Source organism: Diabrotica virgifera, chromosome 3, assembly GCF_917563875.1.
Source record: "Diabrotica virgifera virgifera chromosome 3, PGI_DIABVI_V3a".
NCBI classification, from domain to species: domain Eukaryota; kingdom Metazoa; phylum Arthropoda; class Insecta; order Coleoptera; family Chrysomelidae; genus Diabrotica; species Diabrotica virgifera.
The window spans coordinates 185,873,836-185,895,416 of record NC_065445.1 but is presented as its reverse complement, the minus strand read 5'-3'; the positions used below and the strand labels follow the sequence as shown (position 1 = coordinate 185,895,416).

The 21,581-nt window shown below is 32.6% G+C and overlaps 2 protein-coding genes across 2 annotated transcripts in view; both read left to right on the top strand.

The window, feature by feature from the left end:
• Positions 1 to 21,581, top strand: part of LOC114328093 (proton-coupled amino acid transporter-like protein pathetic) — a 275,550-nt gene that overhangs the window by 12,659 nt on the left and 241,310 nt on the right. The gene's annotated exons all lie outside the window — the stretch shown is intronic.
• LOC126882654 (uncharacterized) lies at positions 3,748 to 16,397 on the top strand. The gene is made up of 2 exons (XM_050647628.1): positions 3,748 to 4,088; positions 16,352 to 16,397. The coding sequence occupies exons 1-2, from the start codon at positions 3,823 to 3,825 to the stop codon at positions 16,395 to 16,397; spliced, it is 312 nt and encodes a 103-aa protein (XP_050503585.1). The 5' UTR covers positions 3,748 to 3,822.

Here is a 21,581-nt window from a genome sequence, read left to right as displayed (position 1 = left end):
CTGATTTTTTACATGAGAGTTTAATTTCTGTTCAGAGAGTTTAATTTCTGTTCAGAGAGTTTAAGTCTGTTCTGTCGGACAAAATAAATGTGCCGTTTTCGTGGTCGGTCCGTTCCAAATTTTTAACCTGTTCCACAATTAAAACTGCCCCTGTTCCAGTGTTTCCATATATCAAAATTTATCCGTCTAGACACCCTTAAGCTATTAACAAATTTTCAGCTTGCTATTAATCAACTTTTTTTTCATATGCGGGACCCAGATCTATATTGACAGTATAGGCAGTTTTGATGTAATGTCAAGAAAAATATAAACATGGAATGTCAGTCAAGTTCAAGTAAAAGTTTTTGTAGATATTGTCCTGTAATCGAGAATGAATAAATTATAATTGTTGATATATAAGACGTTTGTAGAAAAAATATTGTATAATATACGTGTTAAAAAGTACATTTTTAAGGCACTCATGTGAAATGCAGAATTCGCTTCGCTAATTCTGCAAACTTTCACATGCGTGCCTTAAAATTGTACTTTTAACACTTATATCATAAATAACTATTATTATTTAAAAATATATTTATAAAAGTACCTAGATCAACATTTTTTTATATCTAAAAGGAAAAACCCTGTAGTTGGTTGTATACCATAGTTATAACAACAATTTTTTTAATGCGTAGGAGGTAGGGCCCCTCACCAATTCTGCTCAGGGGCCCCCACTGCCTTAAATCCGGCTCTGATGTTTGGTAGTTTTATACACATAATACTCTTATTTGTATTCATACCAATGCAACGGTCAAACATAATTATCAGATCATCAAAACCTCAAGGTAACACAAAGTTGCTCCAAAAAATACTAAACTGTATCCGTCAACATAAAATACCTTGAAATTGCAAAAAAATTTACACTTTTTTTTGTTTGCCATATGGTATTCTCAGAATTAATCAGATCAAATTAATTAAGTGTGAAAGAAATGTAGGTATATATGTTTATTGTTCTAGCTAAAAATTTTATTACCAGGACCGGATATGTATCCACTATCAACCTGTCTACAATATTTTAAAATATTACAGCATGCTCTTATAGGTCTGGATCCCGCGTATGAAAAAAAGTTGATTAATAGCAAGCTGAAAATTTGTTAATAGCTTAAGGGTATCTAGTCGGACAAACCTTTATGTACGGGAATACTGGAACAGAGGATGTGTTAATTGTGGAACAGGTTCAAAATTTGGAACGTCAGACCACGAAAACGTCCCATGTATTTTGTCGGACAGAACTTCCAATTGATTTGTTACCCTTTCATTAAACTCTCATGCAAAAATCAGACTGTTATTGGTCACCTGTCATAATTCCTGTCATTTGACACGTTCTACGTGTTCTACTCATTAAAATGCCCAGTTGGTGGTAAATATCAGTCTGATTTTTGCAGGACAGTATAATGGAAGGGTAACAAATTAATTGGAAGTTCTGTCCGACAAAATACATGGGACGTTTTCGTAGTCTGACGTTCCAAATTTTTAACCTGTTCCACAATAAAAACTTCGCCTGTTCCAGTGTTCCCATACATCAAAGTTTCTCCGACTAGACACCCTTAAGATATTAAAAAAATTTCAGCTTGCTATTAATCAACTTTTTTTTCATACGCGGGATCCAGACCTATTAATCGACCATACAATAACCAAATAACGCGTTACAATAGTTACAAGTTAAAATGAATCTTTCAACGAAGGAAATGGAGCATAAAATAAGAAAAGTGAAATATGCGCAAAAACTGCGTCACAACAGAGTAAATAATTCACAAATATATCGTAGGTTATGTAAAAATGCAAAAAAGATTTAAAAATGAGAACACTGGCATTTATACTATGGTAATGTACCTATTTATGTAGGGATATTGTAAAATGTTGCGAGAATACAAAAGATTAACAATAATAAAATATGAAATATACGACAAAAGGATTGTCATTTGCTAACTATTGAATAGATTACGACAATACTAAAAAAGCATTGATATTATTCCAATCACTTATTTTTACAATGTACGTTACCTATTAATACTTATTACTATAATTTCTTCTTACTTTTTTTTTTATAATATAGGTACATTGTTTAACTGGAGAGCAGTCGCGCCATTAGAAAAAATCCAACATTTTATCTTTTTCCGTGATAACTTGATGAAAAATTTTATAACATAACTTTCCACTCGTAAGTGCCTCGAGGAAGATTGTAGTAATGCGTAGGTATTTTTTTTATATTTTATTTTTAAATAAATGCAGGCGACTAGAAATAAATGTTGATTACTGATAAATCTGTATTTTGTCGAATGGTCAAGAAGGAATTTGGCGAAAAGATTGCAATTCATAGCGACGTTAGAGTTAGTCATGTCCTCATGTACACGTAGTATATTCTGAAATATTATCACCAATAATTACTAGATAAACATTTTGTAGAAAAATTTTGATTTGTCAGAGTAGACTTTTCTAAATGGCCTGGTCAGTGGTCAGCGCATAATGCCGACCTTAATTATATCCAATACGTTTGATGAATAAAATAAACATATGGATTCATGGCGGTAATATAGATAATATTTATATGTCACATTTTCTTGCTGTTTGAATTTGATTCGCATAATTATCATGATAATATATTTGTTGTACTTAATAATAAAGTAATAGTATATTACGCAACGATCGTTCAATGATGATAGTTATAATGCGAGTATGACGGACACGAAACGAGCCGCGAGACGGCTTCGTTTAGAATACGAGCAGCATAATAATAATTAAATGCAAGTTGTATACATGATTTTTTCTATGATTCATTTGTAACAAAAAAAAATATTTAAATTTATCTATTTCATAAAACCAACAAATTAAGTATTTATGTATATGATTAAAATAATTATTTTAAATGAAGAATTTGACAGACAGCCTGTAGAGTCAACGGAGACAGTAGCAGCAATGGTCACCAAAATAACCAACGAGGAAGTGGCTCAAGCGCTTCAAAAAATAAAGAAAGGAAAAGCGGTAGGACCAGATGATATTCCTGGGGAAGTATGGAGAGCATTGGGAGAGACAGGAACAAGGTGGCTAGCAGGTCTATTTAATAGAATTATGGTAGTTGGACAAATGTCAGACGAATGGAGAAGCACTATACTGGTACCTGTTTACAAAAACAAGGGAGATATACAACAATGTACAAACTACAGGGCTATAAAACTGCTTAGCCACACCATGAAAATATGGGAAAGAGTAATTGATAGACGGATACGTGAAGAGACCGAAATATCCGAGAATCAATTTGGCTTTATACAGGGTAGATCAACAACAGATGCAATTTTCATTATAAGGCAGTTGATGGAAAAATACAGGAGTAAAGAAACAAACGCTCATATGGTATTCATTGATCTTGAGAAAGCATATGATAGAGTTCCTCGAGAGATTCTGTGGTGGGCACTCAATAAGAAAGGAGTCCCTGGTGAATATGTAAAGATTGTGAGGGATATGTGTGAGGGAGTAACGACTAGTGTTAGGACAGGTGTGGGACAGACTGATAAATTTCATGTGAAAGTAGGATTGCATCAAGGTTCTGTGCTTAGTCCGTATTTATTCTCATTCGTTTTGGACCAGATAACAGCGAAAATACAGGGTAACATTCCATGGTGCTTAATGTATGCCGATGATGTCGTGTTAGTAGGAAATAGTGAAAGAGACTTAGAACACAAACTGGAACAGTGGAGACAAGCTATGGAGGAAAAAGGTTTAAAACTTAGTAGGACAAAAACAGAGTATTTGGAATGTTCATTTAAAGATGGAGCTACTACAAATAAAATGGTATCTTTGGATGGTGAAATGATTGTAAAAAGCAATAGTTTTAAGTACCTAGGATCGGTATTACAGAGTAATGGAGAAATAGATGGAGATGCATGCAGTAGAATTAGGGCTGGATGGATGAAGTGGAAAGAAGTGAGTGGTGTGTTGTGTGACAGAAAAATTCCAATGAAGCTGAAGGGAAAATTCTATAAAACAGCCATAAGACCAGCTATGATGTACGGAACTGAATGTTGGGCAGTGAAAAAGAAAGAGGAACAGCGAATGCGTGTGGCGGAAATGAGAATGCTTAGGTGGATGAGTGGAGTGACAAAGAAGGATAAAATTAGAAATGAGTATATTAGGGGAAGCTAGGTGTGGCACCAATTGATGCTAAAATGAGAGAGCATAGGTTAAGATGGTTTGGTCATGTTCAACGTCGAGACGTTAACCACCCAATACGTAGAATAGCTGAAGTGCAGATTCCTGGAAGGAGTAGGAGAGGAAGACCAAAGAAGACCTGGGGGGAGACGATAAGGCAGGATATGTTGGTAAAGGGGATTAACATTGATATGGCCCAAGATAGAATTGTGTGGAGAAATGCAATTAGGGAAGCCGACCCCGCATAGGGATAAGGCAAAGAGAATGATGATTAAAATAATTATTTTGTTGTATGTACATTTATATTTGAACTATTATATACAGGCTATACACTCCGTGCGGAATTGGAGCCACTCTTATTGAGCTCATTGACTCATTTATTGTAGTGAGTCACTCCACATTATATCTTCTCTCCAGTTAACTAGTCTAATCTAGGGTTCCTCTTAGCGTCCTCTGTTATTTTTCTCCATATATACCGGTCCTGTATTTTCTGTCTCCATCTTGGCACTTTCAATCTTTTTATGTCCTTTAATACCTGGTCTTCCCACCTACTTTTTAGTCTTTAGTTCGCCCTTGTTATATTTGGGTTCCACATTGTAACTTTCCTTACGTCTTTTTCTTCTCCCATTCTTCTTAAGTGTCCATACCACCGTAGTCGCTGGGTTTTTATAGATAGCTTTCACTTTATCCTCGCCTCCTATTATGTCTCTTATTTCTAAATTCCAGAGCCTTTCATATACTCCGTGCACTGTTTTCTTTGGTCCATAAATTCTTCTTACCATTGTTCTTTCAATATTTTTAATATTTCTTCTTCCTTCTTTATTAGGCTCATGGTTTCTGCCCCATATATTACCAATGTTCGAATTGCTGTTCTGTATACTCGGATTTTCGTAACTCTGCTGAATTTTTTGTTTTTTAAAATACTTTTTATTTATAATATGATCTATGGCCCGCTGGTATTCTGTTGGTAATTTCTATATTTCTTTCACTTTGTTGTTAATTGTGACTCCTAAGTATTGAAATTTACTGACTATTTCAAAATTATAATTCCCGATTTTTATATTTCTTTCCTCTGTATCTTTGTTTTTCTTTCTTATTTTTATGTATTTAGTTTTCTCTTCATTTATTGTTAAGCCTCTTTTCACCGTTTCCTTTTCAATTTGTCTGATTATGTCATCTAAGGTACTTTTGTCTCTCGCCAGCACCGCTAGGTCATCAGCATGTGCTACCATCTGGACTGAATTGTTGGTGATCGTCCCATTGAGTTTGCACGTCTTAATTATGGCGTCTAAAGTTATGTTAAAGAACGTAGTTGACAGCCCATCTCCTTGTGTTACTCCTGCATTGTATTCGATTTCTTCTGTTGTTCCTTCCTGCGTTAATACGGGTGCATTTGATTCTTTCATCGTCATTTCCACGAGACTTATTATATATCTTTCCAGGTACTTCTATATTCCTCATATCGTTTACTACTTCTGGCCTCTTAATACTGTCAAATGCTTGCTTGAAGTCAATAAAAAGGATATGCAGCCACATTTCATGTTCATAGAATTTCTCGAGTATCTGAGTCACTATATGTGTAGCACCTACGGTAGATCTTCCTTTCCTAAAACCATTTTGACAATCCCCTATTTTTATATCTGTATGCTTCATCAATCGTTTATTTATCATTGCAGTCAAGACCTTATAAACCACATTTAGAAGAGTAATACCTCTGTAGTTTTCACAAACTTTTGGATTTCCTTTTTTGAATATCGGAACAATTTCCCCATTCTTTAGGCATTGATTACTTTATCCAAATCTGTTTAATCAGGTTATACAATCTTTGCTGTATGGCTGTCCCTCCATGTTTAATCAACTCATTAACTAAACAGTCTGTTCCCCCTGCTTTATTTTGTTTTAGTTGGCTTATCACTTCGTTAAATTCTCTGTCTTTGGTATATTTTGTTCAAGCCGTTCTTCTTCTGTTATTTCCAAAGCTTCATCTTCTTTTGTTTCATTTGCTTGTATGTTTTCTTACGTTAAGAGATTTTTGAAATAATTTCGACACTCTTTCTTTTCTATTGTTGCCATATTTACTTTTTTATGTTGCTTGTTAATATATTTATACAGCATGCCGTAGTTTTTTGTGACTTTTTCCAATGCACTCATGGTCTCTTCAATCCACCTCACCTTTTTGTGTTTTATTAGTTATGTTGTATCTCCTCTAATTTTTTTGTATATTCTGTAGTCATCTGTGACTCCCGTTCTTAACCATTTGAGCCTTGCTAATTTTTTCCTCTTTAATATTTATTCGCACTCATTGTCGAACCAGTCATTCCTTTTCTCTACATATTTTCTTCCTAGCACTGTATTTGCTATTTTAACTATTACAATAATTATTAAAATGAATTTGAGGTTAAATTTTCAATATTCTTGACATTGACCATTGCGCATGAGCCACATTCCAGACAGAACGTCATCTCGTGATTCTATTTGTTAAAAATCTGTATCGTAATTAAAATCTGTATCATAATGGTACAGGTATTGAAATCTTAATTGACTGGTATATTATTAAAGTATGAGAATAGGAAAAGTTCATTATGGGCCTGGATCCCGCGTACCAAAAAAGTATTTGTACCAAAAAATAGTAAGCTAAAAATTTGTTAACAACTTAACGGTGTCTAGTCGGATAAACTTTGGTGTATGGGAACATTAGAACAGGGGAATTTTTAATTGGGGAACGTGATTTTATTTGTGGAACGTGTCATACTGACAACTTTGTGCTTGTAAAAACTAGCAGGTTGATTTTAAGTTTATTCAATAGCAAACTTTATATAATATATGAAAAAATGTTTGTCCGACATAATATATGTTGGGTATTTTAATAGGTCCGACACGTAGAACATATCAAATGACAGGAAATATATTATTGATAGATAGCAGTCTGATTTTTGCATGAGAGTGTAATGAAAGGGTAACACATCAATTGGAAGTTCTGTTTGACAAAATACATGGGACGTCTCCGTAGTCTGACGTTCCAAATTTTTAACCTGTTTAACAATTAAAGCTTCCCCTGTTCCAGTGTTCCCGTACATCAAAGTTTGTCCGACTAGGCACCCTGAAGTTATTAAAAAATTTTCAGCTTGCCATTAATAAACTTTTTTTGGTACGCGGGATCCAGCCCTATTATTGCATACTTGTTTTATGTTTTATTACGTGTGTATTTTACACGTGTGTATTTTTATATAATGATAATATTTACATAATGGATCGTTTTCCTTCTCCTGCTATATTTTTATTAATTTTATTGCAACTGTTTTTGATTTTTATTCTGTGGTTTTGATTAATTTCCATACAAGACCAGGATTTATTTTATCCGCAATAAATTTAAGGTGCAATAATTTATAATTTATAAAGACATTTCAATAATATTGTTGGCAGTACCTACTTATACTTCAAGCCATACTTACGTGTTTAATACACATAGTTTCAAAAGTTATGCATATCACTTTAAAATTATGCTCATTTTCATATAGACAAGGCGAAAACGGCGGGTTCGTTGGAAAAAATATTCCCATGAGATTTTTTTGCATAATCACATTTGTAATACACCCCAGAATAAGGTTCAAGAAGTCGCCCACGAGAAAAGTAGTCCAAATTTTTTTTAACAATTTTTTTTAATCAAATTGCAAAAATTATTATTATTGGTCTGGACTTTTTTTTTAGGTTTTTTAGACCATTCTGGACAAAAAAGATCTCTTCTAATTTTTTTCTGAAGTTGATGCTTTTCGAGTTATAAACAATTTAAAATTTGAAAAACGCGAAAATGGCCATTTTTAAGACTTAATAATTATTATAAATAACCCGGTCTATATAGACATTTGAAATTAACAAAAATTGCCGGAGAGCCAAATTTTGGTGGAGAGCTAGGGTATACTACACTCACCGGCACAAAATTCTGCCACCCAAAATTTTTGATAAGTTTGACAATTTATAACTTTATTATTTGTACTCCGACTTTCAAGATTCTTGCATCAATTTGTAGGTACATACATGTATTGATGTCGTTTGTTATTATTCCGGTAACAAAAATTTTTTTGCTTAGATGGCATTATATGGGGATGAATGGAAGCGCTGTATTTTTTCATAATTTTAAAAAATTCTGTGGAAAAATTGGAGGGCTGATTTTGTCTCATACTCCTTTTGTATTTTCCTAGAGGTATCACTAAGGGTTTGTTTTTTGAATTATCCGAATATCTCCTTTTTTGTAAGAGCTGTGAATAAAAACACTGTTTTAAAGGTTTTTTTAATTAAAATTATCTAACGCACTATAATTGACAAAACAAAACAAAATTAACAACAAAACAAAAAAAATCAAGAGCGGGTATGTATAAGTCTTGCAGCAGCGACTGCTCGCAATCTGTTTGGCATCGAATAAAGATATTAACCTTGCCTGGGGAATAGCCCGATATTCCTCTACCAGGGTCATATCTGTACCAAATTTTCAGAAGGTCTAGGATGACGCCGAATAGCTTTTTATAATTCATCCCATAAATGCTCAATAGGATTGAGATCTGGGCTGCATGCGGGCTATTCTAATCTTATCAATCCAACCTCTATTTTTTGAGTCAGTGTTTTTATTTACAAAAAATGGTACAGCTCTTACAAGAAAAGAGATATTCGAATAATTCAAAAAACAAAATATTACTGATACCTCCGGGATAATATGACACGACTTTGAAACAAAATCACCTATTCAATTTTTCCACAGAATTTTTTTAAGTAAGGAGAAAACACAACGCTTCCATTCACCCCCGTATAATGTCATCTAAGCAAAATTTTTTATTATCGGAATAATACCAAACAATATCATTACATGGACCTACAAACTTTTGCACGAATCTTGAAAATCGGAGCACAAATAATAAAGTTATAAATTGTCAAACTTCATCAAAAATTTTGAGTGGCGGAATTTTGTGCCGGTCAGTGTATAACAAATAAAGTATTAAAAGTCCCCATCGATCCCATGTGTGCAACAAAAGTTATTCGGGGTCAAAAGTCAAAATTTGAAATTTTTTGGATTTTTTTCGAAAACGGTAAGTTTTATCAAAAAAGAACCTTAAACCAAAGTTGTAGATCTTAAAATTCTCTACAAAAATTGTCTTTACTATTTTTTTCCTAAGAGTTGCCATTCCTGAGATATCGCGATTCTAAGATCACATTATAAATGATATATGCACGCACACGTTTCCACACCACCTGCACCTGTGAGGTAGTGTACTCGGCGCGTTTTTTTTTTACCTTGGTTTCCCCTGTAGACCTACTCCACTAACTATTTTGATAATTTTAGGATAATTTAAGGAAACAATACCGGTCAAGTTCTAAATTCTAGATATTACCTTATTATTGATATTGATTATTGATATTGCTATTGATTATTAGGTTAACTATTGTTTTGATTTCTTTAGATATTTTAGTCAGATTCATATTCTTGAAAGTCTACTTCAAGAGTTAAGTCTTCTTTGATTTCATCTTCTTTCTCTTCCTCTTGCTGGATGTTCAAAAATTGTTCAAATATGACTGAGTCATTGGTCTCTTCATTAAAATCACAGGAGTCTTCCTCTGTTGTACTAAACTGGACATTTGAGCAATACTGACCTTGGCAGTTGGTACACGCTAGAGAACACAGCAACCCGACTTTTTTACATCCACATTTGGCATTACAACCTTTTTTGCAATTGCAAAAAATAGTGTTAAGGAGTTTTTCTGGAGCAGGTGGGAGTAAGTTTTAATCGGTTCCAGAGTATTATCTATTAATTTCCAACCCCAGTCTTCTGGATTCAGTTCATTGCCTAGCCATGTTTGAACTTGATAATATACTCGATACAAATGTTGAAAAGCAGCTGCTGATGTTGGAGGAAGACAGGATAGTTGTACTTGTTTCTTGTTTCGCGTATTTTTTACAAAAGTTAAGTATCGGTATTTATCAAGACAACTAATTTTTTTGGAGCTCCATAATCTGCAAGAACAAAGCGAATTCCTTCCGTAATTATTGTTTCGGTGTGGAATCAAGTTCTGTAAAAACTTTAAGTACAGCAGTCAGTCAAATCTTTTTTTTTTCGAATAATTTAAGTACTGACGTTTTGCCCCTTCTGTACATTGCTGACGTAGTGTCGCAGCCGGTTATCGCATGTAAAAATAAAATGTACTTTTGGCATTTGGGATAAGCCGATACACTTTTCGAAGAATATATCTCTGTTCGCTGTTGAGCCCTTCCATGTTTCAGAAAATAAATATCTTCATCTACTGGAGCCCTTGCAGTAAGCAGTACTAACAAATCAACATCTTCACCAACTACAATTGTTGTGTTTGTTGCCTTATATTTTTCAATTGCTGTATCATTTATAAGGACATCTGCGTCATTTTTAGCTTGTTTCACTTCAATATTCGCAGCTGTTAATTTGTCAGTTAACATGGAAATGAAACGAGATTTATTATTAATGTTAGCGAAAAATTGTTGTTGCTTCGCTTGAACTGTTATATTTTCATCAAAGATAATCTCGGAACCCGATGATGTTTTTGTAGTTCGACGACGTTGTTCTGCAGCTTTAATATTCTTTGTCGAGTCACTGTAGCCGTCAAATACCACTGTCACTGTAAGCCCGTAATGTCTGCTTAATGATAGACGCTTGTAATAAGCACTTATATTCACTTGAACTGAACCTTTAGCACTAAAAGAAACAGATAATATGAACAGGACCTACGGACAATACTGTAGCCGTTGTTTACAATAGACAATCTGTTCTTTTTTAAACAATGGTATAGCCAAATGATTTTTAAGGCCACGTGGATAGAGGAAATTCAGTTTGGGACTGATTATCTTTTAAAGAAATATTTTCAGAATAGTATAATATAATATATAAAAGAGACACAAATAGGCATTTATACTTGTCTTAAGTAATGCACATACCTGGCTTATATGTGCATATAATGTATAAAGTAAGTTTTAAAATCGCGATATCTCAGGAATGGTAACTCTCAAGAAAAAAATTGTAAGGACTATTTTTGTAGAGAATGTTAAGATCTACAACTTTGGTTTGATGTTTTTTTTTTGATAAAACTTACCGTTTTCGAGAAAAATCCAAAAAATCTCAAATTTTGATCTTTGATCCCGAATAACTTTTGTTGCACACATGGGATCGATGGGGACTTTTAAAACTTTATTTGTTATGGTAAACTCTAGTTCCCCACCAAAATTTGGCTCTCCGGCAATTTTTGTTATTTGCCAACTATTTTGATGTCTAAGTTGACCGGATTAAAAAGTCAGAAAGTGACTAAATCAAAGTTTAAAGCCCCCCCTACATGATCCTGAATAAATTTGTGTCATTAATTTATTACTAAGCTGTTATTTTTAATTATTAACAATAAGCCGTAAGAGCGTAACGACGCATCTGTAAATGTGAGTGCGAGTAAGATGCCCCATTGGACTGCCGGAATGGCATCTCTCTCGCACTCACCATAGACGGCCCCCTAATACGTGCTGGCGCCCATTATTTTTACTTAAAAATAACAGCTTAGTCATAAAATTATGACAAAAATTTCTTCAGAATCTTGTAGGGGGGGCTTTATACTTTGATTTAGTCACTTTGTGACTTTCATAATAATAACTTTTAACCAGTTTATTAAGCCTTGAAAATCGTCATTTTTCGTTTTTTTTTTTCAATTTTAAATTGTTTATAACTCGAAAACGATCAACTTTAGAGAAAAATTACAACAGACCTTTTTGTCCAGAACGGTCCAAAAAACGTAACAGAAATTTGTACAGCCCAAAAATATTGATTTTTGCACTTTGATTAAAAAAACATTGTTAACCTTTCCGGGACCGTGCTATAAAAACTTCGCTGCAGGCCGTGCGGGGCAACTATGGTACCCCACTAAAATACTTTAATATTTCATTTAAATTTTACATTATTTTTGGAAAGTTATATAATAAAGCACTAGTAACTGAAATAATTTGTTTTTATTATTAAAAAGATTTACGTTTTTTTTTATTTTTACCTGTAATTACAATTTGATCTAATTCATCATTTTTAAAGTCAGGGCATAAAAATGTTTTACTTTCTTCTCGATGTATGGTGCAAATGGGTTTTCTTCATGTACTACATGATATTTTAGTCTTTCTATCACGTGACCTGGCACAAAAGCTGCATCTTCGACTTGTATATTGTTGAATGTCTCTGGCAGGGGTTTCTGGCACTGTGTGCCCCGAGGAGTTAATTTCAATTTTAGTATAAAATTTAAATTATATTTGATAATTTTTATAAAAAAACGATTTAGTAATATATTATCTAAGATTACCTGAAGGGAGAAAAAAAATAAAAATATTTTGAAAAGTTATAAAGACAAAATCGCATCTGGGGTACCTAAGATGCCCCGCACGGCCACGGAAAGGTTAAAAGAAAATTGGACCACTTTTCACGTGGGCGACTTCTTGAACCTTATTCTGGAATGTCTCACGAATGTGATTATGCAAAAAAATCTCATAGAATATTTTTCTAACGAACCCGCCGTTTTCGCCTTGTCTAATAGTTAATTTTTTCGTGAACAGATTAACGGTTTTCGCTAATTTTATTTATTATTTTAGATTTTTTTTTTCATATTTACACCGTTTGGAAAAGGTTTACTCAAACTTCTTTTTTGAACTTATACCGGGTTAAAGAAAAGAAATGATTTTATTATGTTAAATTTGAGACACCCTGTAGAGAAGACAGGGTATGAGTGTGGCTATACATCGAAATCTTATTGTACTCTTATGTTTCGTAAGAATTTTGTTTTTGATGTCCCTGTATCTTTAGAAACAAAAAAAATAGACGGTTTTATTCTTTAGCATGACGTGTTTTAACAGAAACAAAACTAAATTGACAATAAAAAGACAGTTAACAAAACTCTATAAACAGAAAGGCACATAGCGTTAAAAATTCTGGTCGATACTTTCAGTGTTATTTGTCGATTAAGTGAGAGGTATGTACAGCGCAACATAACGAGACACGAGGTTCTTTAATGGAGGCTCTGTGATATTTTGGGGTGGAATTTCCTTGAGAGTAAGTACGATTTTGGTGTCTACTTGGAGGCTCTTTAAATAATGAAAGGTACATTGTACAGATTTTCTTTCTTTGAACACTTTGCTCCTTTCGCACTATATATAGGAAAGAATTTCATCTTATTGGTATGGTATTTCCTCCTCACGTATCGCATATCCTCAGTTAAAAAACATACTAAAGAGTAAAACAATCTAGATTCTTTCTATTTTAAAAATATCAGAAAAAATGAAAAAATAAAATGTTCACAAAATATTAGACTACAACATAATTTCGATGTATATCCATCCACCTTTGTACACTTTTCTTTTCTTACTCTCAAACTTTCGTTTCACTTTCATTTCAGTTGAAGCAGATGTTAAAGAATAACGCCCGGTTTCATAATCAAACTAAAGTGAACATTAAATAAAGTTCACTTCAATGTGTATTACAATTCCATTGATAAAGGTACCAACTTAAAATTTAAAGTTCACTTTAACTTATTATGAAATCGAGCTTAAAACCGTATATTCTCTTTGTTTCTAAAGATACCAGGGACATAAAAAAATGTTCACAAAACATAGGACTACAATACGATTTCGATGTTTAATCACTCTTGCCCTCCCTACAGGGTGTCTCAAACTTAACAAACGAAAAACAATTATTTTCTTCCACCCGGAATAAGTACAAATAAGAAGTTTAGTAAACCTTTGCTCAGGTGTGTAAATACCTATCAAAGAAAAATCTGACATAATAAAAAAAAATTGCGGAATCCGTTGATCTGTTCATGAAAAAAATCTATGAAAATGAGCATAATTTTAGGTGATGCATAAGCATAACTTTTGAAATTATGTTTATTTGCTTTTATGTAATTTATAATTAATAAATATTTTAATTTTTTTCTAATAATTAAATATTATTACCAATCAGTTTGGGTCACTTTATAGCGTAATATTTCACTGGGTTTTCCGTGGTTTGTTATGATGCTTGTTTCATTAGTTTGATCTCATCATCTAAAAAATTCGTAATTTTTTCTCTTGTGAAAAACGTCTAATTTTTCTATTTATAATTTTCTGCTCTATTAAGAGCGTAGGCGCAAATCTCGGACCAATGCGTTGGTCCGAGACCCTTCACCCCCAGATCATAGGCTTATCCCTGTATCGCTTATCTATAATATTTTTTAACGTTTTAATATGTTGTATTATATATATATATATATATATATATATATATATATATATATATATATATATATATATATATATATATATATATATATATATATATATATATATATATATATATATATATATATATATATATATATATATATATATATATATATATGAAAAAACAAAAGATGTAGATCTTTGAAACACACTCAGTGATCAAAAGATCCACAGGTACTGGTTTGGACGACCACTCGTACGAAAACAAACAAATGAAATAGAGAATGCGGAAAAATCCCCTTACGAACAATTCACACATCCACTACTTCGGGCTGGGAAAAATTTTTTGAATAGAATCGAAGATCCAAACACCAGCTCTTAGAAATGTGTTTCGCCCTCTTCAACCTCTATGGGCTCATCGGTGAAGATGAGAGGTTGAATATCTTCAGACACATTCCAATCAAAAAACAACATTCGAGACCTAGACATAGCAGGAACGTAAATCTACGCCCAACCTGACAATGCCATTCTCAAGTTTTAATTCCCTAATTACTTTAGAGTAAGTAAGATAAATATATATATATGTTTCAAAGATCTACATCTTTTGTTTTTTCATAAACATTATCTTACTTACTCTAAAGTAATTAGGGAATTAAAACTTGAGAATGGCATTGTCAGGTTGGGCGTAGATTTACGTTCCTGCTATGTCTAGGTCTCGAATGTTGTTTTTTGATTGGAATGTGTCTGAAGATATTCAACCTCTCATCTTCACCGATGAGCCCATAGAGGTTGAAGAGGGCGAAACACATTTCTAAGAGCTGGTGTTTGGATCTTCGATTCTATTCAAAAAATTTTTCCCAGCCCGAAGTAGTGGATGTGTGAATTGTTCGTAAGGGGATTTTTCCGCATTCTCTATTTCATTTGTTATATATATATATATATATATATATATATATATATATATATATATATATATATATATATATATATATATGAAGGAACGGCGATTGCATTTTATTACACTTCGACCACCACCGGTATTCTACACGACGTGTTTCGCAGGTTATGTCAACCGCTCGTCAGGAACACCTAGGTGAAGTGGTCGAAGAGGAATAAAATGCATGGGGCCTTCCTGGTAATAATAAAATACCAGACTTCAGTACACTAGGTACGACATCTATATGAAATAAACGAAAGGATTTCTCTGGTGTACAGAAGAAATCCTTTCCGTAGCGGCCGTGACAATGTGAATTCAAAGTCTTGATAAAAGACTATGAAAGACAAAAGATACCTCTTTGTATCACAGATTTGTCTACAAAGCCACGTTATTCGCTACGCATTCCTCAATAACGGAGAAAGAAAATTGGTAACGTGTATATAACCAAAGTACAACGGGAATAAATTTTAGAAATTGCCAACCACTAATTCCCAATGAGAGTTGGTTTAAACAAGAATCAAATAGGCTATTTATAAAAACAATAAACAGAATGAGGTCAAATCACGCACTAACCCCAGCATACAAACACAGCATAGGTATCAGTGATAACCCATATTGCGCCTGTGGTGGAATGGGATATCTACAGCACCTCATATTGGAGTGTGGACAGTACAGACAAAATATTAACCCACTTTTAGTCGCACACGGTGTATGAGACCGGCCCTCTAACTAACTTCCTATAACTCTGATTGCAGTGGAGATTTTGAATTGTTGCTGCATATACCTCTTCAGTCGTCAGTCAACTGTGGGTGAACTACTCCACGTACAATGTAAAAAGAGTATTGTACTTTTATTATTAGGCAATACGGCGCGGTACACCGGGTGTGAGTATTTGTGCACAAAATTTTGTGTTTAAATCGGACATCGATAGTTTTAATTAGTAAGGCAATTTAAGATCTTTTTCTTATTATTAAATGTTTATATATTTGTTTATTTATATTTAGATATGCATTACGACAAGGAGAAGCAAAGATTATTAAAATTATTTAAGGAAGTATCGACTGACGCAGAAACGTATGAAGATGATGATGAACAAAGTTACTTTTGATTAAAGTAATACAATGTTGACACAAATGCATATCTAGAAAATTATATGATCATGTATTCATTAAATAATATAATTGTACACAATTTTGAAACTTGTTTTTTAATATTGCTGACCTATATTTTTGGACCCGGTCTTCTACAACGTGCTCGAGTATTCGATCACAAAAAATTGGCGCGAGTAACGGAGGGTTAAAGTAATGTATGAAAAGTTAATTGATCTAAATTGTCCTTTACCTGTCAATTTAAACGAAATTCTTTTTCCAAAAAATAAACAGACGTTACAATGTCTTTACGAATATGTAACGTCCTGTAAATTTAAATTTTAAATAGGCTTAGATAATAAAATTAAAAATTGTAAAAATATCACACAAAATTGAAAAATGTATCCATTAATATATTATAACACCCTGTAAATTTAGATAATAAGTAGGCTTAGATATTAACTTAAAATTGTTATTGTAATACCATACAAAAAAAAACAAATAATCTGGCTAATTGGCTATGTCATAGCCATTAATAAAAAAATTTTTAAAAAAATATGTTGTATGTCGACCAACCTGTATAATTGTATAATGATGTAATTTTGAACAAGCTCCATCAAGAAATAAGACTAAAACGACCAGAAAGCTCTAAAATGGTACATTTTTCTGCATGTGAAACTGCCAAAGCAGTGAAAGAAAATATACAACCAAAGGAATGGAGGATCATCCACTCTAGAGTCCCGATTTATCGTCTTTTAATTCAATCGTTTATTTCAGAAACCCGTCAACGGACATTTAAGCAGGGACCAAAGTATACACATATTCTGGGACCAAAAATAATTCGATTGAACTTAACTTACCTTAGTACAAATGTGCACATAAAAAAAGTTACAGCCCTTTTAAGTTACAAAATGAAAATCGATTTTTTCGAATGTATCGAAAGCTATTGGAGATTTTTTATTAAAAATGGACATGTGGCATTCTTATGGCAGTAACATCTTAAGAAAAATTTATAGTGAAATTTGGACACCCCATAAAATTTTTATGGGGGTTTTGTTCTTTTAAACCCCCCCAAACTTTTTGTACGTTCCAATTAAATTATTATTGTAGTACCATTAGTTAAAAACGGTGTTTTTAAAACTTTTTGCCTCTTAGTACTTTTTCGAAAAATCAGTTTTTATCGAGATATTTCGAATATTTGTCAAATCCACCACATATTTGTATATTAGTCGATGTGGTGAGACCGCTCCCGTCTGAAGAAAATTTCTGATTTGGTTTCTTTGTGGATTCCTATTCAAAAATGTCCCCTTTAAACAAATCTGAAGGGTGCCGGGCGGAATTTTTGGGCAGAAATTTTTTAAACAATTTTTTTAAACAAATACGAAAGATCATGTTTTCTTGCTCTGGAACATATATTTCTAGATTTGTTGGGTCAATCTAAACAAGAAAGGTATCTTGTAATTTTTCTCAGAAATTGATAGTTTTAGAGTTATAGGCGATTTAAATTCTGAAAAATGCGAAAATACGCATTTTCGAGGCTTAAAAACTCCTAATTAAATTAGTATTTTTGAGGTTGCCAGATACTTAGATTAAAGACTGAACATTCAGCTTGAAGATTCTGAAGAGTGATCGCGTCTAACTTTAATTTATACCGTTGTTTTTTAATTGTTAAATATGCATGTTTATCCGATTTTTTGTCGGTGCGGCGCGCTCAATTTCAAAAATCTCCTATTTTCCTCCGAAAATATTTTTTCTAGATTCTTTGTAATATTCTAAATAAAATAAATTTCTTGCCATTTTTCTCAAAAGTTAATAGTTTTTAAGTTATAAGCGATTTAAAATCCAAAAAATGACAAAAAAACGCATTTTCGGATATTAAATCGCTTATAACTTTAAAACTATTAACTTTTGAGAAAAATGTCAAGAAACTTATTTGGTTTAGAATGTTCCAAAGAATCTAGAAAAAATATTTTTCGGAGGAAAATAGGAGATTTTTAAAACGGAGCTTTTTAAATCGGATGAACACGCATATTTAACAATTAAAAAACAACGGTATAAATTAAAGTTAGACGCGATCACTCTTCATAATCTTGAAGCTGAATATTTAGTCTTCAATTTAAGTATCTGGCAACCTCAAAAATACTAATTTTAATATTAGTTTTTAAGCCTCGAAAATGCGTATTTTCGCATTTTTCAGATTTTAAATCGCCTATAACTCGAAAACTATTAATTTCTGAGAAAATTTACAAAATACCTTTCTTGTTCAGAATAACCCACAAAACTCAAAAATATATGTTTCGGAGCAAAAAAGTAATCTTTTGTATTTGTTTAAGAAAATCGTTTAAACAATTTCTGCCCAAAAATTCCGCCCGGCACCCTTCAGATTTGTTTAAAGGGGACATTTTTGAATAGGAATCCACAAAGAAACCGAATCAGAAATTTGTCCAGACGGGAGCGGTCTCACCACATGAACTATATGGTTAAGTACGATTATGGAGACTTGGTAATAATATGAACATTTATTTATGATTTACATTTTTAGGGCTATTTTGAACCATATTAAAAAGAAGTCACATCTCGATAAAAGGTGCCTTTTCGAAAAAATACAAGGAGGCAAAAAAGTTTTAAAAACACTGTGTTTAACTAATGGTACCGCAGTAATATTTCAATTGGAACGTACACAAACATTTGGGGGTTTAAAAGAACAAAACCCCCATAAAATTTTTATGAAAACATATTGAAAAATAAGCTTCAACTGGATAAAAACTACCTTATCGAAAAAATATTAAGAGGCAAAAAAGTTTTAATAATATTGAATTTAACTAATGGTACCACAATAATAATTAAATTGAGACGTACACAAAAGTTTGGGGGGGTTTAAGGGAACAAAATCCCCATAATATTTTAATGGGGTGCACAAATTTTACTATAATTTTTCTTTAAGATGTTCCTGCCATAAGAATGCCACCTGTCCATTTTCAATAAAAGATCTCCAATAGTTTTCGATATATTCGAAAAAATCGATTTTCATTTTGTAACTTCAAGGGCTGTAACTTTTTTTATGTGCATATTTGTACTAAGGTAAGTTAGATTCATTCGAACTATTTTTGGTCCCAGAATATGTGATTTCATTTATGACCTGTATTTTTGTTACACCCTGTATATCATTGCACTTTCTGAAATAAACGATTCAATTTTCACATCTTTGCGCGGCTTAACAAAGCTTTAAGAGGTAATCGTTTTAAAATAATTTTTTGGGCGACAGACACAAGAATTCTTTATGTAGTGTGTACATCGACTGGTAAAACAATGCGATACGTGCATTTTTTCTGGATCGAAGATGGGTTTCAATTGAACAGGCGATCAGGCCTCGTGTCAGTCATTTTATTTGCATAACTTTTATTAGTGCCGTGAAAATAATTTATTTCATTATTTCTGTTTACAAAAGATAAGCAACTTTAACTACTACAAATATATCTCGTTATTTTTGTAATGAACTGAATTTAAATAAATTATTTGCTTATGGCGAGTACCTACAAAAAAACAGTATCCAAATCATTCAAGTACATAGTAGTATAAATCCCCTTATTTTCTTAATCTTAATCTTATGGTAGGGGAGCCCAAGCGGGTATGTTTGCAGTTACTCGAGCGCATCAGATTATTACATGGGGAGAAACCTTGTACCCTGTAAATATACTTCTACCATATATAAGCTCTTTATACAGGGGAGTTCGTTAAGGGGGGTCCGAAAAAAATATCTATCCTTATAAAAACTCTAAATCGTCAGATTAAGATAAGGTAAGTTAAGTACATGGAAAAGAGTGTATATTTCAAAAATCTGACGATTTCAGCGGGGCGTAAGGGAGTCACAAAGTTTCACAAAAAAGTGAATATTTCGCGAAATGAACGTCAGATCAAAAAACTAAAAAATACGTTTTCAATATTTTTCAAAAATTTACCGAATGGTATCAAACACGACCCTTCACAGAAAGGGGTGGGGGAAAAATTTTAAATTTAAAATACGATCCCCGCGATATTTTGCGATATGAACATCAGATCGAAAAATTGCAAAATACACGTATTCAATCTTTTTGAAAAATCTATCGATTAGCATCAAACGTGATCACCTTAGGTGGGGGGTAGGGGGTTAGTTTAAAATCTTAAATAGGAAACCCCAATTTTTATTGCAAATTTGAATTCCTTACATAAAAATAAGCAACTTTGATTCGAGACATTTTTTCGAATTATGGATAGATGGTGCTCTAATCGGAAAAAACGATTGTTGGAAATGGAAAATTAAATTAAAAAATGGAAAGTCACCACTAAAATGGAAAACTTTACTTAACTTTTTTTGGTTTTAGGACCTACCCTTTACAACCCAATAGGTCCTCAAAGCGCTCGAGTAACTGCAAATTTAGCATACTTTCCTCCCCTACTATTAGTATTTTCGATTATAATTTTATACTAAACAAATCGTGATGTATATTTACAAAAAGAATCAATATGCCATTTGGTGAAGATATTTGTTTAATGTTTCTACATCCGTAAACACATTTAATTTTTTTAATCAACAAAAACATTTACCATGTAGAAACACTAAAGTCGTTTCTGTCCATTGCTTTATATTTTAAAACATTTAAACAAAATTTAGTTTCAATCAAAGTCAGTGGAGTAGCTGAAGATTGGGAGGCCCCCCGCGGCAATTTTTGTGGGGCCCCGTATTATAAACAAAACGACTACTAATGACAGTATAATTACTAAAATATGTGTAAATGGCACTATTTGGCCTTTCTTTAATAAGTCTTCATCAGTTAGTATTAATAGATATTTTGGGAATATACATGAAAACCTATTATACAAATTATGTCTCTTAATCCGACAAACCTATTAGTAAGTTGTTGAAATATTATATCTAAATTTACATTGAAAACGTTAACTGTAAAACTTTTCTAAAAGTTATTTTTTCGTCGCAACTGAGCTCATCGTCAAAATTTTTTATAGTTACGTTTTATCCGTTTATTTTTAAATTCTGGTATATAACCCCACTATGCTGCTATTCCAGTAACTTCTGCTAATGTTTCGAAAAATAAATTTCTCATTTCTCGAAGATTATCAAGAATTTTTTCAAAAAGTTGAAGGGCGAGCG

Coding starts and splice junctions, on each gene's coding strand:
- LOC126882654 (XM_050647628.1), top strand. CDS start 3,823: ATGGTATCTTTGGATGGTGAAATGATTGTAAAAAGCAATAGTTTTAAG. Junction 4,089..16,351: donor AAGAAAGAGGAACAGCGAAT/GCGTGTGGCGGA, acceptor ATTTATATTTAG/ATATGCATTACGACAAGGAG.